Source organism: Pseudorca crassidens, chromosome 2 (genome assembly GCF_039906515.1).
Source record: "Pseudorca crassidens isolate mPseCra1 chromosome 2, mPseCra1.hap1, whole genome shotgun sequence".
Lineage (NCBI taxonomy): Eukaryota > Metazoa > Chordata > Mammalia > Artiodactyla > Delphinidae > Pseudorca > Pseudorca crassidens.
The window spans coordinates 185,461,670-185,483,123 of record NC_090297.1 but is presented as its reverse complement, the minus strand read 5'-3'; the positions used below and the strand labels follow the sequence as shown (position 1 = coordinate 185,483,123).

General features: G+C 48.3%; 2 protein-coding genes across 6 annotated transcripts in view; both read left to right on the top strand.

The window, feature by feature from the left end:
• KLHL12 (kelch like family member 12) overlaps positions 1-11,510 on the top strand; it is a 28,355-nt gene extending 16,845 nt beyond the window's left edge. For all 5 annotated transcript variants that reach the window (XM_067729960.1, XM_067729956.1, XM_067729958.1 and 2 more), the window contains 6 exons: positions 7,003-7,109; positions 7,904-8,099; positions 8,534-8,692; positions 9,004-9,102; positions 9,801-9,987; positions 10,129-11,510. In XM_067729960.1, the coding sequence (XP_067586061.1) occupies positions 7,003-7,109; positions 7,904-8,099; positions 8,534-8,692; positions 9,004-9,102; positions 9,801-9,987; positions 10,129-10,255 (875 nt within the window). In that variant the 3' untranslated portion in view covers positions 10,256-11,510. The remainder of the gene's footprint in view (positions 1-7,002; positions 7,110-7,903; positions 8,100-8,533; positions 8,693-9,003; positions 9,103-9,800; positions 9,988-10,128) is intronic.
• Positions 11,511-11,659: 149 nt separating this feature from the next.
• RABIF (RAB interacting factor) lies at positions 11,660-21,179 on the top strand. Its single transcript, XM_067729961.1, has 2 exons — positions 11,660-14,007; positions 18,703-21,179. Exons 1-2 carry the CDS (start codon positions 13,882-13,884, stop codon positions 18,946-18,948), a joined length of 372 nt encoding a protein of 123 aa, XP_067586062.1. The 5' UTR covers positions 11,660-13,881; the 3' UTR covers positions 18,949-21,179.
• Positions 21,180-21,454: the final 275 nt, after the last annotated feature.

Genomic DNA, 21,454 nt, shown 5'->3' with positions numbered 1-21,454 from the left:
CCCTTCTATTTCACATAACTCTTTGGAGGATTACATGAGATAAAGTGTGTGAAAGCACTTCATAAATTGTCAAGTATTATGCGACATAAGTTACCACTGTTATTTCAGTATATTTGGAGCCTGTGAATTAGAAATATCTCAAATGCCATGTAGTGAGTAAGTGGTCTGCTTCCCCCACCTCTGCCCTTCTCCACGTGAAGAGGAAGGGGAAGCAGCAGCGTGGTGAACTGCAGAGGAGTCCAGGGTGGTCAGAGGCAATGGCATGCAGTGGTCAAGGGCCTGGACTCAAGCCAGACTGTGGGTTGGGTGCAGGTCCCCATTTACCACTTGCCAGGTGTTCGGCAGGAAACTCAGCCTCTCTGTGTCAGTTGCCTCATCTGTAAAATGGGGGCCATCATAGCTCCTTCCTTGAAGGTTGTCGTGAAGAGCAAGTGAAAGGCTCAGAACGGCTCTCGGCACACGTGAGTGCTGTGCACGGAGGCTGTCATGTCAGCAGACAGACCTGGGTTCAGATCCCAGCCCAGCCAGTGACTGGCTGGTTGTGAGCCTGGGCAGGGTGTCCACTTGTCTGAGCCGATGCTTCCGCCTCTGAAATGAGGACGCTAATGTCTTATCACACTGGTTATTGTGGAGGCCCAATGACATCACGCATGTAAGATGCCTGACATTGCAGCTGGCATGTAATCTGTGCTCAAATGTTACGTCATTTCCATTTCACTGTCCCAGGATCCTAGATACTGTATGTAATAGCATTTCATAGGTTATAAATTACTCTGTGTATATGGGGTGGTATCTTGTTTTTATCACTTCCTATTTTTGCTCTTATCTGACTGTGGACTCATGTGTGCTAAGGTGTTAATTGATAATTAAGCCTTTCATTGATAGATTTAAGTAGAATGATGATTTATCTCATTTTTTAATCGCATAAGTAGTACATATCTGTAGAAGTTTTAGAAATACAGAGAAGCAAAAAATAAATAAATGAGTCATCCATAATTGCACCACCCAGAGATACTACTTTTTGTTATTGTTGTTTTTAAAGGGATACTGTTCTGTTAATTCCTGGGAGATGACAAAATGTGATCTGTATCGCTTGTTATATACAGAGATATGTAATCAACACAAGATAAATGGAAAAAATACAAAAGGAAATTTTTTTTAAAAGATTGAAGGGCTAAGTGAAAAATCATGAAAATATTAGAAGAAATTATACGAAAATTATTTGATTAACTTCTGGGTGGGAGCCTTTTTTTTCTATTTTTAACTGTGGTAAAATATACATAACATAAAATTTACCATCTTCTCCGTTTTAAGTGTACAGATCAGCGGTGTTAAATACATTCACACGGTTGTACAACCCGTATCCAGAACTCTTCTCATCTTACAAAACTGAGATTCTGTGTCCATGAGAGAGCAACTTCCCTTCTCTCTACTCCTGTTTTTTAACTAAAACAGAGAAACCTAGAACTCTTCAAGGTTACTTGACTGCATCAGTTTTTTGGGGGTTTTTGTTTTTTTTAAATTGATGGCAAAAGACGTAAAGTCAAGAGACGGTGACTGGGAGAAAATATACTCAATATGTATGACAAAAGGTTAACATTTCTACTGTAAAAAGAACCCATATGTATCAACAAGAAAAAGAGCAGTGACCCCACAGAAGGCGGCACGGGAGGTGCACAGGTAGCACACAGAGGAGGACGTGTGAGGGAACACCGTGCACTTAAAAGATGCTCCACTAGGAGGTCTGGAACCACAGATCAGAACAAGGTAGTCACTGGAGTTTAAAATGAGCACACCCTGTGTGTCCCACCTCCGGGAATCTGTACTGTAGAAACAGCGTGTCAGTACAGAAATAAGCACATATGAGGAAAGACATATGCATAAGGACGTTTACTATAAATTGCTAATGTACAGAAAAGAATGAATACAGCCTGAACGCCAAGTAAAGGGGGATTAATGCTTGACTGAATTATAGCACAGCTGTACCATGGAATGTCACGAAACTGTTAAAAGCATTGAGTCAGATACACGTAAGATTAATTGTGCACGCTGAGTGGGGGAAAAGAAGGAAGCAAAACCTCCTACATATGTGTGTTTGCCTGAGCGTAAACAAACGATATGTATACAGGATAAACACTAAACCTTTAATAAAGTGAGATTGCGGGGGAATATTAACTACTAGTGTTTTGTTTCTATACCTCCGTGTTATTACCATAAGCTGACAGAGAAGATAACAGATATATATTCTGTAAGTAGCAGGTGAGCCGGTGATGTAGAGGAAAGAATCTGGCACTAGGAGGTAAGACATTTCGCTTACTTTGATGTTTTCCTCCCGGTTCTGTTAGTCTGCTAACGTGCTGTTTGAACTTGGACAAGTCCTTCAGCTTCTCTGGATTACCATTTCTTCTTCGGCATATGAAAGGAGTTAAATTCAGCCACTAGAGTACTTTCCAATACAGAAGATGTGTTTCTTTCTTGTAGAGCCAGAAGTGTCCCAACCAGTACATAATCGCTTGTTAAATCGAACTAAGTCCAATAAAAATTTGTGTGAACCACCAAACCCAGAAGGTCCTTTAGAGTGCATTTCCTGCTTTTCTTTGAACAGGCAGGAGAAAGCTCCTACTTGCTCGGAGAACTTGCTTATTGTCCTGACCTTGAGGGATTAGAATATGACTCTACACGCCCTCATAGTTTCGAGGTTATTTTCTCAAAAGTTCTAGGAAGGAAATAATGAAACTGTTCCCTATGAGATTCTTAATTTAGCATCTCCACGTTAGTACCTGAGAAGTAAATTGTTCCAGCCATCCTGTCCTCTGCCCGTCTCTATTCGTAGAGGTTGCTAAGTCAGTTACCAGGATGATGGCTCTTTGCGTACAGGAAATTAAATATACAGCTGAGGAAAAATAGCATGCCAGATAATGTGTGGGGATTTTGTTTTAATTGTTAATCTTACCCATTACTCTCTCATAAAAGATGTAATAGAAATTGTAGTTCCTACTTTGTCACTGGCTTCTTTTCTGAGCACGTGGAAATGTCGGTCCCTGAACCTGTTCTTAGCAGTCCTGCAGCCTGTCTGCACTTTCCTCCAACAAAACACCCCAGCGCACACACGTTCCCCTCCCCCCCCCAATAAAAAACAGTGACTGGCACTGTCGGGAGGCCTCGGTTGTGAGTAATGTGCCTTTTCACACTGCTCTTACCAGGTGTTTTAGACACATTTTCCTCATCATAAAGATAAAAATCTAACTTGGCAAGTGCCCCATTCCTTGGCAGAGAACAAACAGGCTTCCTTCTGGTCAGCCCTTCCCCTGGCTCTTTCTCACATTAGTAAGTCTGCTGGAGTAGTGGTCCGAGCTGAGGGTCCAAAGACAGTGAAACCCTAGGAGTTCCTCTGAGGGAGGAAGACTTTCTAGGCACAAAGCAATAGAAGAAGTTGCAAAAGAAAAGGCCAGTGTACCTGACTAAATAAAAATCATGTACAACATTGTAAGACAAATCAGGAAAATAAATCTGCTGCAGCCACAGCAAAAGGTTAAAGTCATTTGCATGCAAACAGCTCATAAAAATGCACACAAGAAAGAAACACTAGAGACTTGAGTGTGCGGCTCATAGAAGCGGAGTCCTGCTAAATAAAAGGGGCGAGATTCAGCCGAAGTAGTTATAAAGTCTTAGCAGTGCTAAGGCAAGAGTTAAAACAATAAATACAATTTTTTGCCTACCAAAGTATCAAAGAATAAAAAGACAATACCAGTGCTACAGAGAGTAGAATGGATTGGCGCCTTTAGAGTGTTGGTGGGTATGGAATTTGTTTCAACCTCAGTATCTTATAATATACATCCAAAGACTTCTTTAAGGTTCATGTTCTTCACTAGGCAGCCCTCCCATTACTGTGTTAAGAAAATGACTGGGAAAAGTTTCATATTCAAGGATGTTTATCATAGGATTATATGTGATTATTTATAACCCCAAATCATGAACTCCTGAAATACCTAAGAATATTAAAATCATATATTAAAGGATTTTGTTAATATTTTGAGAAAATGAAATAAAAACAGGACGCACTACAGTATGGTCCCATTTATGTTTTATAAATATTTAGAAACAAAGCTGGAAGGAAATAATCTTATGTTTTGCTGTGTCTTTGTATTGTGGAATTATAGCTAAATTTTTTCATAACACTTTCTTTTTAAGCTTTTTAACAGTGAAAATGTATTTTATATATTATATGTTTTATAATCACAAGACATAATATTCTTAAATCTTTTGAACCAAAGGGTGGGTAACATGTGAGTGAGGATGACAGTCATACTAGCCCTTGAGTTATTTTTTAAACTTTTTAAAAGAAAATCATTTTTGTGCTAGAAAAAGCTACACAGGCTAAACAGACATCAGAACTGACTAAAATGACACGTTTTCAGTGTTAAAACACTGGCCCTCTTGTCCTTATCAAAAGCTCTGTCGGCACTGACATGAACTCCGGCCACAGTGGGGAAGTTAAACTCACGTGGCAGGCAGTCTTTCAAAACACAGGATCTTTCAGGGAAAGTAATGAAAATAGGCCTTCCTTGCAGAGAGGTTTGGACACCCCAGCTTCTAGTGGTCTAGGAGCCCCAGGGTTCAGAGCCGTAAGTCGCTGAGCGACTTACGCTGACACCCTGCCCACGTTCCTCTGTGGATGCAGGTTACCAGGACGTTTACTGAGAAGCCTGGAGCCACGGGAGCACTATTGGTCCTCCAGAGTTTGAAATTAAAGCTGAAAATCAATGGTATTTTTTTTAATGTGCGAAGCATAGAAAATCCCCTCGGTTGTTGTGGGTGCTTTCGGGACTCATCACTGTCTCACCTCCTCTGCTCAAGTCAGAGGGGGAGAAAGGGGCAGATGGCGGGGAAGTGCTGCCAACGCAGGCCCTGGCCTGCCCCAGCTTGGAGGGATTTCAGAAATAAAATCTGCATCATACAAAAGGGCCCTTTGTTCAAATGCTTTGTTTTCTAAAAGAAGATGGCTGCTCACGTTGGAGAAGGGGCCACATACTTTATTTGGCAAGTTCACAGACAGGTGCCCTCTCAGAGGGGGAGGTTAAAGTCCGTGCTTTATGTGTGGGTTTAAGAAAAATTTCAAACATGTATAAAAACAGAATAATATAAGGATTTCCCCCATACCTATTGTCCAGTTTCAACAATTATCAACTCATAGCCTATGTATTTTGAAGCAAATCCCAGACAGGATAAACTTCCATCCATATATATTATGCTTTTGTGTGTATCTCTAAAAGATAAGAAACACACAGCCAAGTATTTATCTTCATCAGATATCAAGTACACATACACACTTCCTCAGTTTTCCCGTAATTGATTTTTCTTTGTTTTTTATACTTCAGTTGCTCCAATCAGGATCCAGACAAGGCCCACACGTTGCACTGAGTTCATAGCACTCTTTTGTCTCTTTTATTTTATTTTGAAACTATTTTTTTCCACATATTTTTTGTTGGGCTTTATTTATTTATTTTTGGCTGCGTTGGGTCTTCGTTGCTGCACGTGAGCTTTCTCTGGTTGCAGCGAGCTGGGGCTAGTCTTCCTTGTGGTGCGTGGGCTTCTCGTTGCGGTGCGTGGGCTTCTCATTGCGATGGCTTCTCTTGTTGCGGAGCCCGTGCCCTAGGCGCACAGGCTTCAGTAGCTGTGGCACGTGGGCTCAGTAGTTGTGGCTCGCAGGCTCTAGAGCGCAGGCTCAGTAGTTGTGGCGCGCGGGCTTAGTTGCTCCGTGGCATGTGGGATCGTCCTGGACCAGGGTTTGAACCCGTGTCCCCTGCATTGGTAGGCAGATTCTTAACCTCTGCGCCACCAGGGAAGTCCTCTTTAGTCTCTTTTAATCCATAGTTTTTTCCCTCCTGCTTTGGTTTCCCTTTGCAATTTATCTGTTAAAGAAACCTGTAGAATTTCCCACAGTCTAGATTTTGTTACTGCATCCAAGTAGTCTCATTTAACACATTCTTCTGTCCCCTATATTTCCTGTAAACTGGTGGTTAGACTAGACGCTTGATAAGATTCAAGATTCAGCCTCAATTTTTCTGCGAGAATACTTCATAAGTGATGGTGGCGTGCTTCCTGCTGAGTGTTCTGAAGCGGTATGTGAGCTTTCCCCTGACGGTCATAGCCGCTGTGGATGACTGTCACAGCCGTGACTTCATTAGGGGCTGGTCTGTATTCCTTGTCAGTTTAAAGGTACTGCATTTGCTCTTTCAAGTCCAGGTCAACAAAATGCCCTCCTGGGGACTGAATTTCCCTAAATGCTCCAGATAAGTGTTCTCTCCAGTAGCACAATACACGGGGGATTTCCTCAAAAGAAATATTATCAGAATAAGATTATCCAAATAAGTCCTTAGGGGAAAGGGGACGATACAAAAGCTATCAAAATGCCTTGTTTGGGAAAATAGTAGAGAACAAGACTCCCTTTAAAAGCCTAGTCTTATGATTACCTGGCAGTTTTGACGAATTAGGAGGGAATGTGGTCGTATAGTTGGCTAATTTGGAAAAATAAAAGTCATGGAAAAGATTTTTTTAATCTATCATTTGGTTCCTAAGCCACAACGCTCAACTTTTTGGGGACAAGGTTAGGAGAGCATTCTTTGCCATGGCAAAAAAACTCCCCTTTTGAGTTTTACGGGGTGAGAAGGGCAGAGAGAGCTCCTCCAGCCTCCAGCCTGCACTTGGAGCCTGTTGTGAAATCAGCCAGAGTTGTCTAGATGGGTTGAAATGGTGCAGGGTGTGTTCACGCTTGCCTTCCGGAGTTTTAATGTTGTCCAGAAATTTAAATTTCAGAGATTCAGGTTCTCAGGAAGAAATAATTTCCTATTAGGCAGCCTTATGATGAATCTCCTATTTCAGATGGCTTCTCTGGGCTGCAGAGAACAAGGTATCCTAGCCCCGTTTCTCCTTCTCCTTCCCTGTGAGGAGTTACCCAGCAGCGATGGGGAAGTGACCTCTCTCCTTCTCCCTTGTTCTCAGGAGCCAACGAAGTGCTGCTGGTGGTCGGGGGCTTCGGAAGCCAGCAGTCTCCCATCGACGTGGTAGAGAAGTATGACCCCAAGACTCAGGAGTGGAGCTTTTTGCCAGTAAGTAGTGGTGGAACCAAGCCTGGGGAAAGAGCTTCAATGCAGTCCCTGGCTCCAGATCATAACGAATCCAGCCCTTAGAGTAGAAAAGCCTGGTAACAGCATCGTGTTCCTTACAGCAGTTAGTTTCAGTAGTTAGTTATTGACTAATTAGACATAAGAAATATTAATGACCCTGTGCCAAGTTACACTTAGCTGGCCGCCACCATTCCCACGCCTTCCCAAGCTGCCTGTGCAACTCGCAGGGTGCTACCCTCGTGCCCTGTTAACCTGAACACTGTGTTAAACTGTGCTAAGCTGAACTGGCATCCAGTGGAACTTGGAAGTTTGTATCTCTCTCCTTTGGTGTGTCTCTGTTTCAGTGCTGAATGAACAATAGTAATTCTGAGAAAACTTGGAAATCTTTTGATCATTTCTCATAACTTTTCGGGTCTTCAGGTCCTGGCCCTTAGATAGCACTGTGGTAATAGCTTTCTACTTTATGGAAGGATACCGGTCTTTAGCCCAGTGCCTTATGGAATAGAGAGGAATCGGATACTGGATAACAGAAGGACATTAGGTCCTTTGGAAGCGTTGGAAGGAGGCAAATGTACAGAAGGCTTTAATCTGTAAGAGCATCACAACAAGCAAGAGGTTTTCATCCAGACAGCAGATGAACCTCTGCTCAGAAGGCTTCACAGTGGCAGGTGAAGAAGCAGAGGTGCGCAGATAAAAACAGGAAGGACAGCAAAAGGTGAGGCCTAAGACTGGCATGACTGAAATGACAGAGGCACCTCTTCCCTCCTGAATCCTAGAGCATCACTCGGAAGAGACGCTACGTAGCCTCAGTGTCCCTCCACGACCGGATCTACGTGATTGGCGGCTATGATGGCCGTTCCCGCCTCAGCTCAGTGGAGTGTCTAGACTACACAGCAGACGAAGATGGGGTCTGGTATTCTGTGGCCCCTATGAATGTCCGACGAGGCCTGGCCGGAGCCACCACCTTAGGAGGTAGGCTGGTGCACAGGGCAGTGTTTGCATTTTGGGGTGGCTGGATCGGGGTTCATACCTCTCTATGAAATGTGGAGGCTACTGGTAAGATCAGATACGCCTTTCTGCTTTCAGAAATACCCATGGGTGTTTCAACGCTGACAACAGAGTTGGTAAATCAAGTTCCACTGTGCTGAGTGGGGAATTGGCACTAGTTGTATTTTTGCAAATTCCCATCTAGTCTTGGAATGTTTCTGAAGATTCCATCTTACCCCATTCTTTTTACATGTCTCGATTGTGCTGTCCTCTTTAAAAAGGACTTAATTGACTTATCCCTTAAAAAAACACTTGTTTTTGCCCCCAAACATTGGAAAGAGTTGTGGGAGATTTGTAGAGAAAAGAGTTACTAGAAGGCTCTCGTTCTCTAATAGCTGTGACTTGTTCATTCTGAGCAGATATGATCTATGTCTCTGGGGGCTTTGACGGAAGCAGGCGTCACACCAGTATGGAGCGGTATGACCCAAACATCGACCAGTGGAGCATGCTGGGAGACATGCAGACGGCCCGGGAAGGCGCAGGCCTCGTGGTGGCCAGCGGGGTCATCTACTGCCTAGGTGTGCGGGCTGGGACGCGGGGAGAACTGATGGGCGGCAGCCTCGGGGTGGGATCCTTTTTACCAGAATGAAGTTCGTAGACTTCCTTCCACTAAAACCCTGGTCTGCCACAGTATATTTTTCATTAACTGGGATTCTCCTTTTCATGGAAGCAGAAAACAGGGTACTGCCAGATTTCTTTTTGGATTATTGGAACCCTTGAGGGAGAACTGGAACTAAAAGACTTAGTTGAAACACTCGAGAAAGGCAGAATGGGAATGGGCATCAGGACTTACCATTCTTTCTGGAGTGGGGTCTGCTTTGTCTTTCAGGAGGATATGATGGCTTGAATATCTTAAATTCAGTTGAGAAATATGATCCCCATACAGGACACTGGACTAATGTCACACCGATGGCCACCAAGCGCTCTGGTAAGACCAGTCAGATCTTGGGGGGCAACAGACGGAGCTGTCCAAACCTTGTATGTGCAGTGAGGGTGCAGCCACAGGCCAGGCATCGGACCAGGGCTGCAGCCCCGTCTTCACTGGAGACAGAGGGGAACATGAGTCAGGTCCATTCTCCTCCAGCCTGTTGTCTCTAAATACAGTGAGACTAAAGGCAGCCTAAACTTTGACTAGGGTACAGTTTGAGGGCGAAGGCTTCCTGTCTTACTCGTTTTTTGCATCTGGGCCCCTCCCTGCATCCTAGCAGCCAGTCCAGCTCTGTGCATGTGGTGCACACTGCCTGAGGGAATGTGCGTGTGCAGCGAAGGGGCTTCCTGAGCCCCCAGGCTGGGGTAAGGTAAGGAGAGCACCCTTCCTCTGGGCAAGATGTGCTCCAGAGCCAGTCACAACTCCTTTCCTCCCTTTATTGCCTTCTTTTTTCCACTTCCTTCTTTTCTGCTGATAAGGGTTGGGCTGTGAATTAACGAAGGTGAAGATGACAGCCAGTTCAAGAGGGTTTACAGGCGGGTAACCTGTGCAGGACTAGATTCTTCCAGGCCTGTCTGGCCCCGTCCCCATCCCTCGGCCATTCTGGAATTCAGCTAGCCGTCAGTGACAGTGTTTTGTTTCTAGAATTCAGATCCTGAGCTTAGCAGTATTCATTTGCTGTACCTTTTCTTCCCCAGGTGCGGGAGTAGCCCTGCTGAATGACCATATTTATGTGGTTGGGGGATTCGATGGTACAGCCCACCTTTCTTCTGTCGAAGCGTACAACATTCGCACCGATTCCTGGACAACGGTCACTAGCATGACCACCCCGCGATGCTACGTCGGGGCCACGGTGCTTCGGGGGAGACTTTATGCAATTGCAGGGTGAGGGTTAAACCAGGCATCTAGAGTGGTGTGATCCGAGCCGCATCGGGGGTGGAGATGGGGTTTGGTCCGGGAGGGAGACGCCTTGTGCGGGAGGGGGCCATGCGGCTGCAGAGCTCAGTCCCGCCTCTTCCCCCTCAGCTACGACGGGAACTCCCTGCTGAGCAGCATCGAGTGCTACGACCCCATCATCGACAGCTGGGAGGTCGTGACCTCCATGGGAACCCAGCGCTGCGACGCTGGCGTGTGTGTTCTCCGCGAGAAGTGACCGGTCCGACACAGTTGGCAGGGAACCAAGGATCCTTTCCAGAATGTCTGCTTCTCACTGTGTGCACAGGGTGATTACAGGCACCAGTGCCGCGATGATTGTGCTTATTTGACGCCCCTCGCACTGGTGGTTTTCCCTGAGGAGGGTGGGCTGCAGACCCTCAGGGGAGGAGGCTGCACACTGAGTGGGTGTGGGAGGCCAGACCACCTCTCCTCCCGGCCGCGGGGGCACTCTTCCCTCGTTTCTGACTCAGTGTGCGCTTGGGAGAACATACATTTAAGTTGTGCCTCGCGTGTTGCAGAGAATTAAGGTATGAGCGCAGCGCCGGGGTGTGGGCGGTATCCAGCCTCGATCATTGGAAGGGTACCAAGTCTTGTTTCACAATAATAAATATCTTTCCTAGTCTACAGGTAGCAGGGGCAACACAGTTCCGATCTGGAGGGAAACAGAGGAAAGAGCCCTGTCAAAACTTTGGGGGCCTGGGGACAGGGGGACAGGGTTGGCGTCAGAGCTGGGTGTAGAGTGTGGGAAGGGAGCTGGACGTGGTGGGATGGGAGTGAACCTGCGACAGCCAGAAGGCTGAGGAGGGAGTGTTATTTGAGGGTCTTTCCGTGGTCCCCTGGGCCCTGGGGACTGAGAGAGTGACAGAGCCAGCACATGTTGGGTGAGCAGAGGTGGAGGAGAATGGGCCTTCAGTGGGCCAGGGATAAACCAGAAGTTCCTGTGATTTCACAGTAGTCCTCCCTGCCGTGACTCATCTATACGGGGAAGGTCTTCCTCTGTTGAAGCAAATGCTACTCACTCCACTGTTATGCGTCCATACTGTTTAGAGGGGGTGGGGGAGGGGCGGGGGGGCAGCTGCCTAGAAGTTCAGCTGCCTCATTACTCCCTCATTCTTTTAAGGACATACTTCTGCTAAGGTGTGGTTTTTACTGCTGTGTTTTGTACATGTAGTTCTTTGCTATTAGAATCCCCCTTCCCTGTCTTTAAAGTGGATTTTATTCATCCCAGGACAGAATAATCAACGACAACTAAACTCCTTTTGTTAGTTTCGGTACCCACTGTCCCTCCAAGGCTCCCCTGTGCTGTGCAGTGACATTCCTACTCTGTGGGTATTGGGAGTGTGGGGACGTGATCACCTAAGGAAGGATGCATTTTCCCTTTGCTCTGAAATTCCTTTTTTTCCTCTTTCCCTGAGTTGTACTGACCTCAAGTTCATTTGTTTGTATTTTTTTTAAGAAAATATTGAAAATCAGTGGTCTCAAGTGCCTGTCTTGCAGACATTTTGGGGGACCAGGCATAGGGATCAGCTGCAGGTCCTGTCTCTTCAGCCCGTTCACCTGTGTGTTTGCCAACTAGCTCTGCTGTGTCTCTGTTAGACAGGTAAGAGATCTCTGGAGACTCCCATCAATACAAGGTTAACTGAATTGCATATTCACGGACTCTCACAGTTGGTCTTTACTTAGAAACCACAGGGGATAAAGAAGAGGCAATCTTGGGCTCGTTTTGTAACCACTTGAATTTTAGGGTTTTAGTCGCCCCAGTCCTTTTTCCGCTTGCCTCGATTTGTGCCACAAACAGCTGTTTGTCATGCAAACAGCTATGCGGAAGGCTTGCAGAAATGCAAAAATCTTGATACTCCCAGAGCAAAGGGAAGGGGGAGCCAGAGAGGTTCAGCAAAGAGGCCGGCCGGCCTTTCTCTAGCAGAGGGATTGTGCCTGCCGATTAAATCGAACTGTGAGACATGTGACTTGTTCTCTCAGGAAGAGACCAGGGGAGGCAGAGGAGGGGAGGGGGTGAAGAACCCATGGCTCTGGGCTCTGGGCTGTCTTCACGGCTGACTTCTGAGTTTCAGACCAAATTCCCAAATAGTTCTTCGATGGCAGCCACAGCTGAATAGCCCCCTCCATCCCTTTCCACTCTTTCCCCAATCTTCTGTGCTTTCCCCTGCTCATGGACCTACACACAGCTACCCCTTATTTGGTGGTTCCTCCTGTTTTTCTAGCTCCCGTTAACTGGCAGGCAGCCACTAAGTTATGCAACCTCTGAAAGCTAAAGCTACCTTCATCTTGTGTCACCTGTCACCTCCACCACAATACAGACATCCGATTAGTTTTTAGGTTGTACATGAGTTTAATTTTTCCAAATCCATTCCTGTGTTTTTTTCCCCTATCTTTTGCCCAGACTCATGGAGCACCGTCTCCTGATACCCTTACCTCTACTCTTCTCTTGCTTTCCAGTCTAGCCCCTCCATTTTGTCATCAGTTATCTTGCTAAAGCACGGACAGGGCCATTACAATACGAAACATACAGCACATTTTCAGTAAATACCAAACAGATATTTCTGGCCTAAAAGTCCATAGATTCCCGTTGTCCATGTTATAAGGTTTGAATTCCTTAGCATGACATTAGACCCATGGTGATCTGGACTCACGGCACCTTTCTGAACTCGCCTCCTCTACCACCCTCACTCCCCCCAGGTATCACGTGCTTCATCCACAGTGGTCTTAACCATTCCTAAATCTGTTCTCACCCTCGTGGATATATTACACCGTTCCTTCTATCTGAAATAATCTTGCTGTCCCGGCAAAATCCTAGTCACCTTTTAATGCCCAATGCAAGTGTCACCTAGGTAAAGCCTTTTCTGACTCCCCATGTGGAATTACCCCTGATCTGTGCTTCCATTTACTTTGTTCCCTGGATCGTCTTTATCACATGTCCTTGGGTTTGGGTCTGTCTTCCTGTTTAAACTGTGTTCTCCAGTACAAAGTGCCTATCGTCGTAGTATCCTCAGGGTGTAGCATGTTCTGTAATTGCTCAGCCAATGTTGAATTGATGAAGGACAAAGAGGAAGAAGAAAAACGTGCCGCCGACAGGGGGTGCTGGGTAGATGAGACGTTTCTCAGGTGGCTTGGCTCCCCTTCTATCTGCCTCCCCTGCCATCTCAGGAAGGCCACGCCTGCCGCTCTACAACTAGTAAGCTAGACATCCGAAGACGAACCGGAGAGCGTGAGACACAGCCTAACGACCCAGCAGTGGCTCTAGGGCCATGCCTGGACCCGTGGGCCCTGGAAGGCAGCCTTTCCGACTTCTACCGCTTCACTGCGCTACGACCGACCCGTAGGGAAACTGGGACTCGAGACGTTTCTGGAAGTGCGTCAACACCACGTCTTGCCACGTAGTTAGTGGTCCGTATGATGAGAACAGAGAGCAGCAACTGAAGCTTCCAGGCGCCTGCCTCCGCCCACAAGGCAGGTGTCCCTGTAGGTCGCGTCCCGTGTGAGCCACTGCGGCTGAGATTTGCTGATGGGGGTCTGACCCCAGGACGTCCCCGTCGTTCACGGGACTAAACGCACACCTGTACTGGCTCAGGTTTCACTCAGTGTAAGGGAAGCCCAACGCCCAGGTGAGCCTGGGCAGAAGCTCTCACATCCCAGGAGGCATCTGTCACGAAACCACGCCGGCCGCCTGGGCGGCGGCGAACGGCCGCGCCTGCGCACTGGCGTCCAGGGCCGGGAAGCGGCGCCTGCGCTGAAGGAGCGCCGCCGCGACCGCGCCTGCGCGGTACGAAGAAGTCGCCCTGAGACCGCGCGTGCGCGTCGCCGCCAAGGGCCCGGGTAGAGGCCATGGAGCCCGCGGCGCCGCCGAGCGACCTGGTGTCGGCGGAGGGCCGGAACCGGAAGGCGGTGCTGTGCCAGCGCTGTGGCTCCCGCGTGCTGCAGCCGGGCACGGCGCTCTTCTCCCGCCGGCAGGTGAGGGGACGCGGGGGGGGGAGGGGCGGCGACACCGGGTCCAGTTCGGCTTGGACCCGGACACACGACCGGACACTGGCGCCCCGGGGCCGCGCCTGCCGACCGCGGGGTCCCGACGCCGGGCCTCTGCAGACCGACCTTCTAGGGAGCCTGAGTGTTACTTCCTCAGGCTCAGGTGTCGGTGCCCTTCGTCCAGCTGTCACGTTCCGCAGCCTCCTTCCCACTGCGCCGCCACGCCCCGCCCCGGGAGTGGGCGCGGAGTCCCGGGGGGGGGGAGTGGGCGGGGAAACTGGGGGGCGGTTCGCAGGGACTGGGCGGGTGGGCACGGGGTGGGGAGGGACGGGACGCGGGGGCCGTCCTGGGGGCGAGGCCCGAACCCTCAGAGCGCTCGCTCGCTCCCGGGTCTGTGATCCCCGTCGACGTCGTGAATCACTAGGCGTGTCGTTCACACCGCTGCACAGACCCCGTGTCCCGCGCCCGCTGCCCCGAGACTGCGCGCGCGTGAGGGAGGACACAGACTTTGGAATATTAAGTAAGTGAGGGAGTGAAGTTCTCAGTCCGTGAGACTAAGGGTTAGAGCAGGCGGAGCGAATCCGTGTGTCGCAGGCGCCATCGATCACCCGACGTGTCCTTTTTTTTAAGTCCTGTGAACGGTTTCTTTATAAAATGTTCAGACCCCCGACTCGGTCCTTTGTGAAATCTCACCTGCAGTCTGGGGCAGAGGAGAAAATTACAGTCACAGAGGAAAGAAACACCAAAGAGCTTGATAATGTAGGGAAAGGGTGATGAGTTAGAGAAGGGAATAGTTGCTTTCTTACCTTTTGAGGGAGAGGGCAGTTGGGGCAGGAGAGGGGGGTGGAAGATGAGATTGTGGGAGAGAAAGGATAGAGCACTGTTTGGGTGAGAATGAGAGCAAACCGAGACATTATTCTCAAACTAAGCATGCACCTAACATAGGACCCAGCAAGTGTTCTCCGGGCCTTTATCCCTGGCGGGATGAAAACATGTTCACACCAAACCTGTGCACAAATGTTCACTGCACCTTTATTCCTAAGAGCCGAAAACCAGAAACAGCCCAGCAGGCATTCTGCTGGTGAATGATGCCACACCGCGGGCACCACAACTTGGATGAGGATGAATCTCCCGGGAATTATGCTGAGTGAAGAAAGCTGGTCCCAAAAGATTACTATTGTGTCATTCCATTTATATGACATTTTTGAATTTTAGAAATGGTCAACAGATTAGTGATTGCCAGGGTTTAGGAAGCGGGGGCGGGTCAGGGGTGTTGGCAAGTGTGGTTATAAAAGGGTAGACGGATGGTGGTGATGGTTGCACAATAATGTGAATGTACTTAATGGCACCAAACTGCCCACTTAAAAATTACTTAAATGGTACAGTTTATGTTATGTATAGTTTATCACAGTGAAAAATCAGGAATTAAAATGGAACATGCCTCAGGTGTGTTGGGCAGTGTTGTTCTAGTTATTGCTGCATAACAAAATCACCCCAGACAGTGACTTAAAACATGAACGTTTATTTTGCTCACAAATTTGGGGGTTGGCAGGGCCCAGCTCGGCAGTTCTCTCATTCATGGTGTTTCATGGGGCAGCAGTTAGAGGGGTCATCTCAGAAGCTTGCCCACTCCCATGTCTGCCTGTGGACTGAGAGGATTCAGGCACCTGGGACAGGCTGTGATGGGCCGCTCCTCCCGGTATGCGCCAGGAGGCCGCAGGGTAGCCATGGTTCTTCCAGGGTCACCAGGGCTCCCAGAGCAACTGTTCCAAGAGCAACCTGCGAAAGTGGCCCAGCCTTCCCTAACCTAGCCTGTCCCACCCACCTTGGCCTGCCCAGGCTCAAGGGGAGAGGCATAGTCTCCACATCTTGGAAAGGTTGTCAGAGAATTTGTGGACATTTGTGTGGTTTTAAAACCACTACAAAGGACTTCCCTGGTGGCGCAGTGGTTAAGAATCCGCCTGCCAGTGCAGGAGACACGGGTTTGAGCCCTGGTCCTGGAAGATCCCACATGCCGCGGAGCAACTAAGCCCGTGAGCCACAAGTACTGAGCCCGCACACTGCAACTACCAAAGCCCGTGCGCGTAGAGCCCGTGCTCCACAACAAGAGAAGCCACTGCAATGAGAAGCCCGCGCACCCCAACGAAGAGTAGCCCCCACTCACTGCAACTAGAGAAAACCACGCGCGGCAACGAAGACCCAATGCAGTGATAAATAAATAAATATATATATATATATATATATATATATATATATGAGACGGGTTCTTTCCCCATGTCAGTATTTTTAAAAAAATAATAATAAAAAATAATAAAACCACCACATGTACTCACTGAAGGGGAAAAAATTACAAAAAAGGTTAACAGAAGTTTACTTTGTACTGTGACAGTTTTTATTCTCATCTGTAGTACAGCATGCTTGCCAAGTTCTCTATAATGAGAATGTATTTTTACAAAGAGAAAGAAAATATTTTATTTTTTAACGGGTACTGTTAATAGTTCTTGAAGAAAGCAAAAGAAGTTTCAGTGAGACATCAGCAGAATCTCAGCGTCGTGGTGTTCGATGCGTCTCAGAGAGCTGGCCGGGATCAGGGGTGCTGGCCGGGGCCCTGGGGCACAGCTAACCCACCTCGTCAGGGGTCTGGCGACTTTGGCTCCCAGACAGCCGAGTTGGCCACCTCAAATTAGGTATTAATTTCTAGATTTCCACCCCAGTAGTCTGTCCAGAAAGCCTCATTGTGTCCCACATGATACATCCCACAGCGTGACCCTAGCGTTGTCCTCTACTTTGTTGAGATCCAGGCACAGATACACAGACGAGTGCAAATACATGGGTCTGACTTAACAGGATTTCAGTAAAAATGGGCATGTTGAGGAAGAGCGGGAACAGGACCCAGTGTGACTGACCCCTTGAATGAATGGCTAGTAATAGTCCTGCCCTTTAGTCACTAATCAAATGGGAGACAGCAGAAGTGGCCTTATGCACTGCAAACGGGGACAGTGTGGGGGATTCGTGCTCCTTTGCTAGACATGTCCTGAGGGCTAACGCTTATATAGTCTTTGATTTTCTCCCCTCACATTTCACTCCTCTTGCATTTAGTTAAGATGTGATTTCACACCGACAGTATAGGAGGTGGCTGGAAATGTTCCTAGGGACGTTTAGGCCCACAGAAAATTACTCAAAGGACAGGAATTCAGGTTTTCTGGTTCCTGAATTTTGATTCCTACCTCTCTTTGCCTCTGCCTGTTCCCATTTTCACTCAGGGTAAAACAAAGCATTAGGGACTCATTTAACCATCAGATGAGGCAAAAAGAGTGGCTGGAATGACAATATAACAGGAAGAGGGACTATCATATTTTATGATGTCCTCAGATGAAGCCTCAGGTGACACAGCAAAGGGAAATGCACAGATGTGTTTTAACAAGCCGAGTGCTTGGAGGACAGGGAGGGGGAATGTCCTGGGTCAGAGCTCCCTCCTCCTCCCTGCCAGGGATACCCTACCAGCGTCTGCAGGCCTGGAGTTCAGAAGTGCGGGCTCCAGGGTGTTTCACACACTGGCGGCTCTTGTGGCCTCCTGACGTTCTCATCCCCACCAGAGCACTGATGTCGGTCGAATTTTTAAAAAACTTTTTAAATTGTTTGCTTTTGTCCTCATTGCCAATGCCAGGCTAGCACATTAAGGCCGTCATATTTTATTAGAGTTTGGGGGTGCGTTGGAAGTGAATCATGGGGTGGGAAATACTCCGCGCATTGGCGGCAGCCATAGAGTGGAGCAGGGAAGGAGCTTGGCTGACGTGTCCTGCAGTGGGCGGGGCAGCTGAGGCGTCCGCTAACCACGTGGAAGAAGTCAAAGGGATTGCATGCGTGCGTGCGTGTGTGCGCATGCTTTCTCCTCGTGAATGGGAGATGCAAGGGTCCTAGAGATAATATTCCCAATTCTAGAACTAGATTTTCCTTTTTAATGTTCCTTTTATAAGATAAACCCAGTATCTTCGTAACAACAGTGGTGGAATAGCGTGAAGCCAGACATCCTGTGTCTACCCTTGTCCCAGATATTTGCGTTCTGCTCTGTGTCTCTTGCTGTTCCAGGCAGTGGGGATGTGGTAATGAACAGGAAAAGTGAGCTGGTGGAGGGAGCCCCCTGGTAAGTAACTGAGCCAGTAAACTGATAAGATGATTTCAGAAACGACGAGTAGGAAATGGAGCAGCATGAGGAAATTTGAGGGTGACGAATATGCTCGTTATCTTGATCGTGGTAAAGCTTTGTTGGTGTGCGGTATACGTGTGCCAGAATGTGTCAGATGTCCACTTTGGATCTGTGCAGTGTGCGTCAGTTATGCCTCAGCCGAGCCACTTTAACGAATACACATGCAGTGGGCAGCATGGGAAGCTCGTGCAGGTTGTCCGGTTGGGGGAGACCCTGAGGAGGCCACGTGGGAGCCGAGTGTCCGGGAGGAGCTGCCCTGGAGGGTCCGGGGGCGGGGGCGGGGAGGAACAGGCTGGTCTTGAGGACCCAGGGCGTCCCGGTTACCGCGGCAACCAGGCAGCGCCTCTCCCCCTTCTCCTGAGAGGCGGGCGAGGACCGGGGCAGCCTGGGGCTTACTGCCGGGCGCCTGGGCTGGGGGAGCTTCGGGGGCCGGCCGTGCGGAGTGAGCAGGGCTCTGCTGTGTTCTGTCCACGCAGCTCTGCCTCCCGCCCATGAGGAAGAAGCCGGCGCTGGCCGACGGCGGCAGCCCTGAGGGCGACCTTCTGCAGGACCACTGGCTGGTGGAGGACATGTTCACTTTCGAGAACGTGGGCTTCACCAAGGACGTGGGCAACATCAAGTTCCTGGTCTGCGCAGACTGCGAGATCGGCCCCATCGGCTGGCACTGCCTGGACGACAAGAACAGTTTCTATGTGGCCTTGGAACGGGTTTCCCATGAGTGACTGAGGGGAGGGGACTCAGCTCCACCCCCACTATAAAAGCTACTCCCCACAAGGACGGCCGCGTCGCCTTCTCTGCACTAACGTCAGTCACGGGCGTCAGCCCGCCCCGTCCAGCACGCGTCCACGTGCTTCCTCACGGCCTCAGCGCCGGCCTCCTGCTTAGTTCACAGGCGTTACCGCCTTTGCTCAGCCCCCTTTCCCCCCGGGTTTAGGACACGGGGCGCTTCCACAGATCTGCTCCCCTCCCGGCCTCCTGCTGTCCTGTACCCTGGGGCTCTCACCCTCCGAGCAGTTATGCAAACTTCTAGCCGTGATGACACGTGACGGATGGTGCTCATGAGGTGCTGACGGTTGAAACCCGCCTTCTTCTCATTCAGGAAAGTGCACGGACGTCTGTTGTGTGGCTAACTTTATTTACAGTAATTTATTCTTTCTAAAAGTAAAACATTTCCCAACTGCAGTATTTAAACCACTAATCAGAAATACATTCCTTTGGACATGCCTCTAAGACCACGTTTAGGGGCCTCTCCTCTAGGCTGACAGCGACTTTATTGTCAAGGTGGGTGTGGCCACTCTTCCCTTCAAATCTTGATGTAGTTTTTCTTTGTGTTAGCTCCGCACTGCTATATATAGCCTGTAAGCTGAAAGTCAGATTTCCAACCCCATCTGTCAGCTACCCCGAGGAAAACTCAGCCCTGGCTGTGTTCCCAAGATCTCCTGGAGTCAGCGGAGAGGGCAGGACATAGGGGGCGGGCCTTTGCCGCATCATACATGACTTCATTGGTTTGTCTTACGTGGACTCATATAACTCTCTCTTTGCTCCTCGGACAGACTTCTTAAGTGGATGGTGGCCTCATTACTGTATGCGCTGGGCGTGGTCCTCACAGATTTCTGATTCAGTTGGAATCTCTAGACTAACCCAGAATATAGACTTTCCATCCAGATGCCTCTCTTTGTAGCTGTGGGGTTGCTCTGACAGTTTGATGTTCAGTACAATTCTCAGTTCTGTCATTTCTCTTCTGAAACGACTCACCATCTCAGAAAGAATCTGTGAAACCAGGTTCCAGGCATCCTCCCATCTTCCGTGCCTCTAAGGCTCAGGAGACCTAGAATGCAAATGAGGGCTAAGTGGAGACCTTACAGGCATTCCTTCGGACCTGTTTTCCAGTTGCTTCCTCCCTCCTTCTCCCCAGAACTTGGTCTAAGGGCCCCCCAACTAAAGTGCGGGCCTTGGGCACAGTTTTGCCACCAACCTCCTCCCCTAGAAAGGTGGCTTCCGTCCCCGGCCGTAGCCTCACGAGCTCTGGTAGAAAATGAGAGAACTGTTTTCTAGACGGATGGTCAGATGTCCATGATTATGGCATTTGCAGAAAAACTGTGAGAATATCCACTCAGGTCAGAAGGAACAAAACCACGTAGATGCCTCTGGGGACATGTGGCCCCTCATATCATGAGCCAAAACCTGGGCAAGGCGTTTTTTAAATTAGACTTTTACTTTTCTTTCCTTTTTTAATCACAGAAATAGCAGATAAATACAAAAGTAGGTATACGGGGATATGTGTATATGTATAGCTGATTCACTGTGTTGTAGGGCAGAAACTAACACACCATTGTAAAGCAATTATACTCCAACCAAGATGTTAAAAAAAAAGTAGGTATAAAAATGTTTTTAATCGTTCATATTTTCACCATGCAGAGATTGCCGACGGTAGTGTGGTGTTATGTTCTTCTCAGTGTTTTTCAGTATGTACTGTATAAATAAACGTAGGGTTTTTAAAACAAATATGAGATCATGTGGTACTCTCATAACTTGCTTTTTCCATTTAACAAAATACTGACTTCCCACGTAGGTGACGTCCATCTCCGCCGTTGTATTTCTGTACTGTAATTTATTTTACAGTCCACTGTTAGATTGTCTCCAGCCTCTCCTAAACCATGTGATATAAGGTGCAACCTTGTGGCTGAATCTGTCCAGGCTTTTCTACTGTTTCCCCGGCTGCGTGAGCAGCAGCGGGCTTGCAGGGTGTGTGCGTCTTCACGGCTCTGCTGACTGACGCGCACAGCTCGGAACGGCTGTGCGGCTTTACCCTCCTCCCCAGCAGTTCCTAACACTGGGTATTTATTGTCTTAAATGAATATGTTGATACTTTAATAGTAGGAAAAATAGCGTCTCATTGTTTTAATTTGCATTTATTTTATTTCTAATGAAATTTTTATATATTTACTGGTCACTTGTGTTTCGTTTCTTGAGAATTCCCAAACTTTGTTCCTCCAGTAGCCAAAATATCAAGTTGTTATTCTGCCTTTTCAGCTTGATTTGAAAGAAATAAAGGCATTTAAACAGTGACAAGTAGATTCTTGCACGTCCTTGGGAAGAATGTATAACTGGAAACAGAGATGAGGGCTGAAACCTGCGCCTTAGGATTTACCCTGGGGTCTGTCGGTTGAGGAATCAGCCCTTCGGTGTCTGTCGTGGAATGAAGGTCGTCTCCCTGCCCCCCACACA

Excerpts from the sequence above, each read along its gene's own strand:
- RABIF (XM_067729961.1), top strand. The coding sequence starts at position 13,882 with ATGGAGCCCGCGGCGCCGCCGAGCGACCTGGTGTCGGCGGAGGGCCGG. Across the intron at positions 14,008-18,702 it reads CGCTCTTCTCCCGCCGGCAG|CTCTGCCTCCCGCCCATGAG; the intron begins GTGAGGGGACGC and ends CTGTCCACGCAG.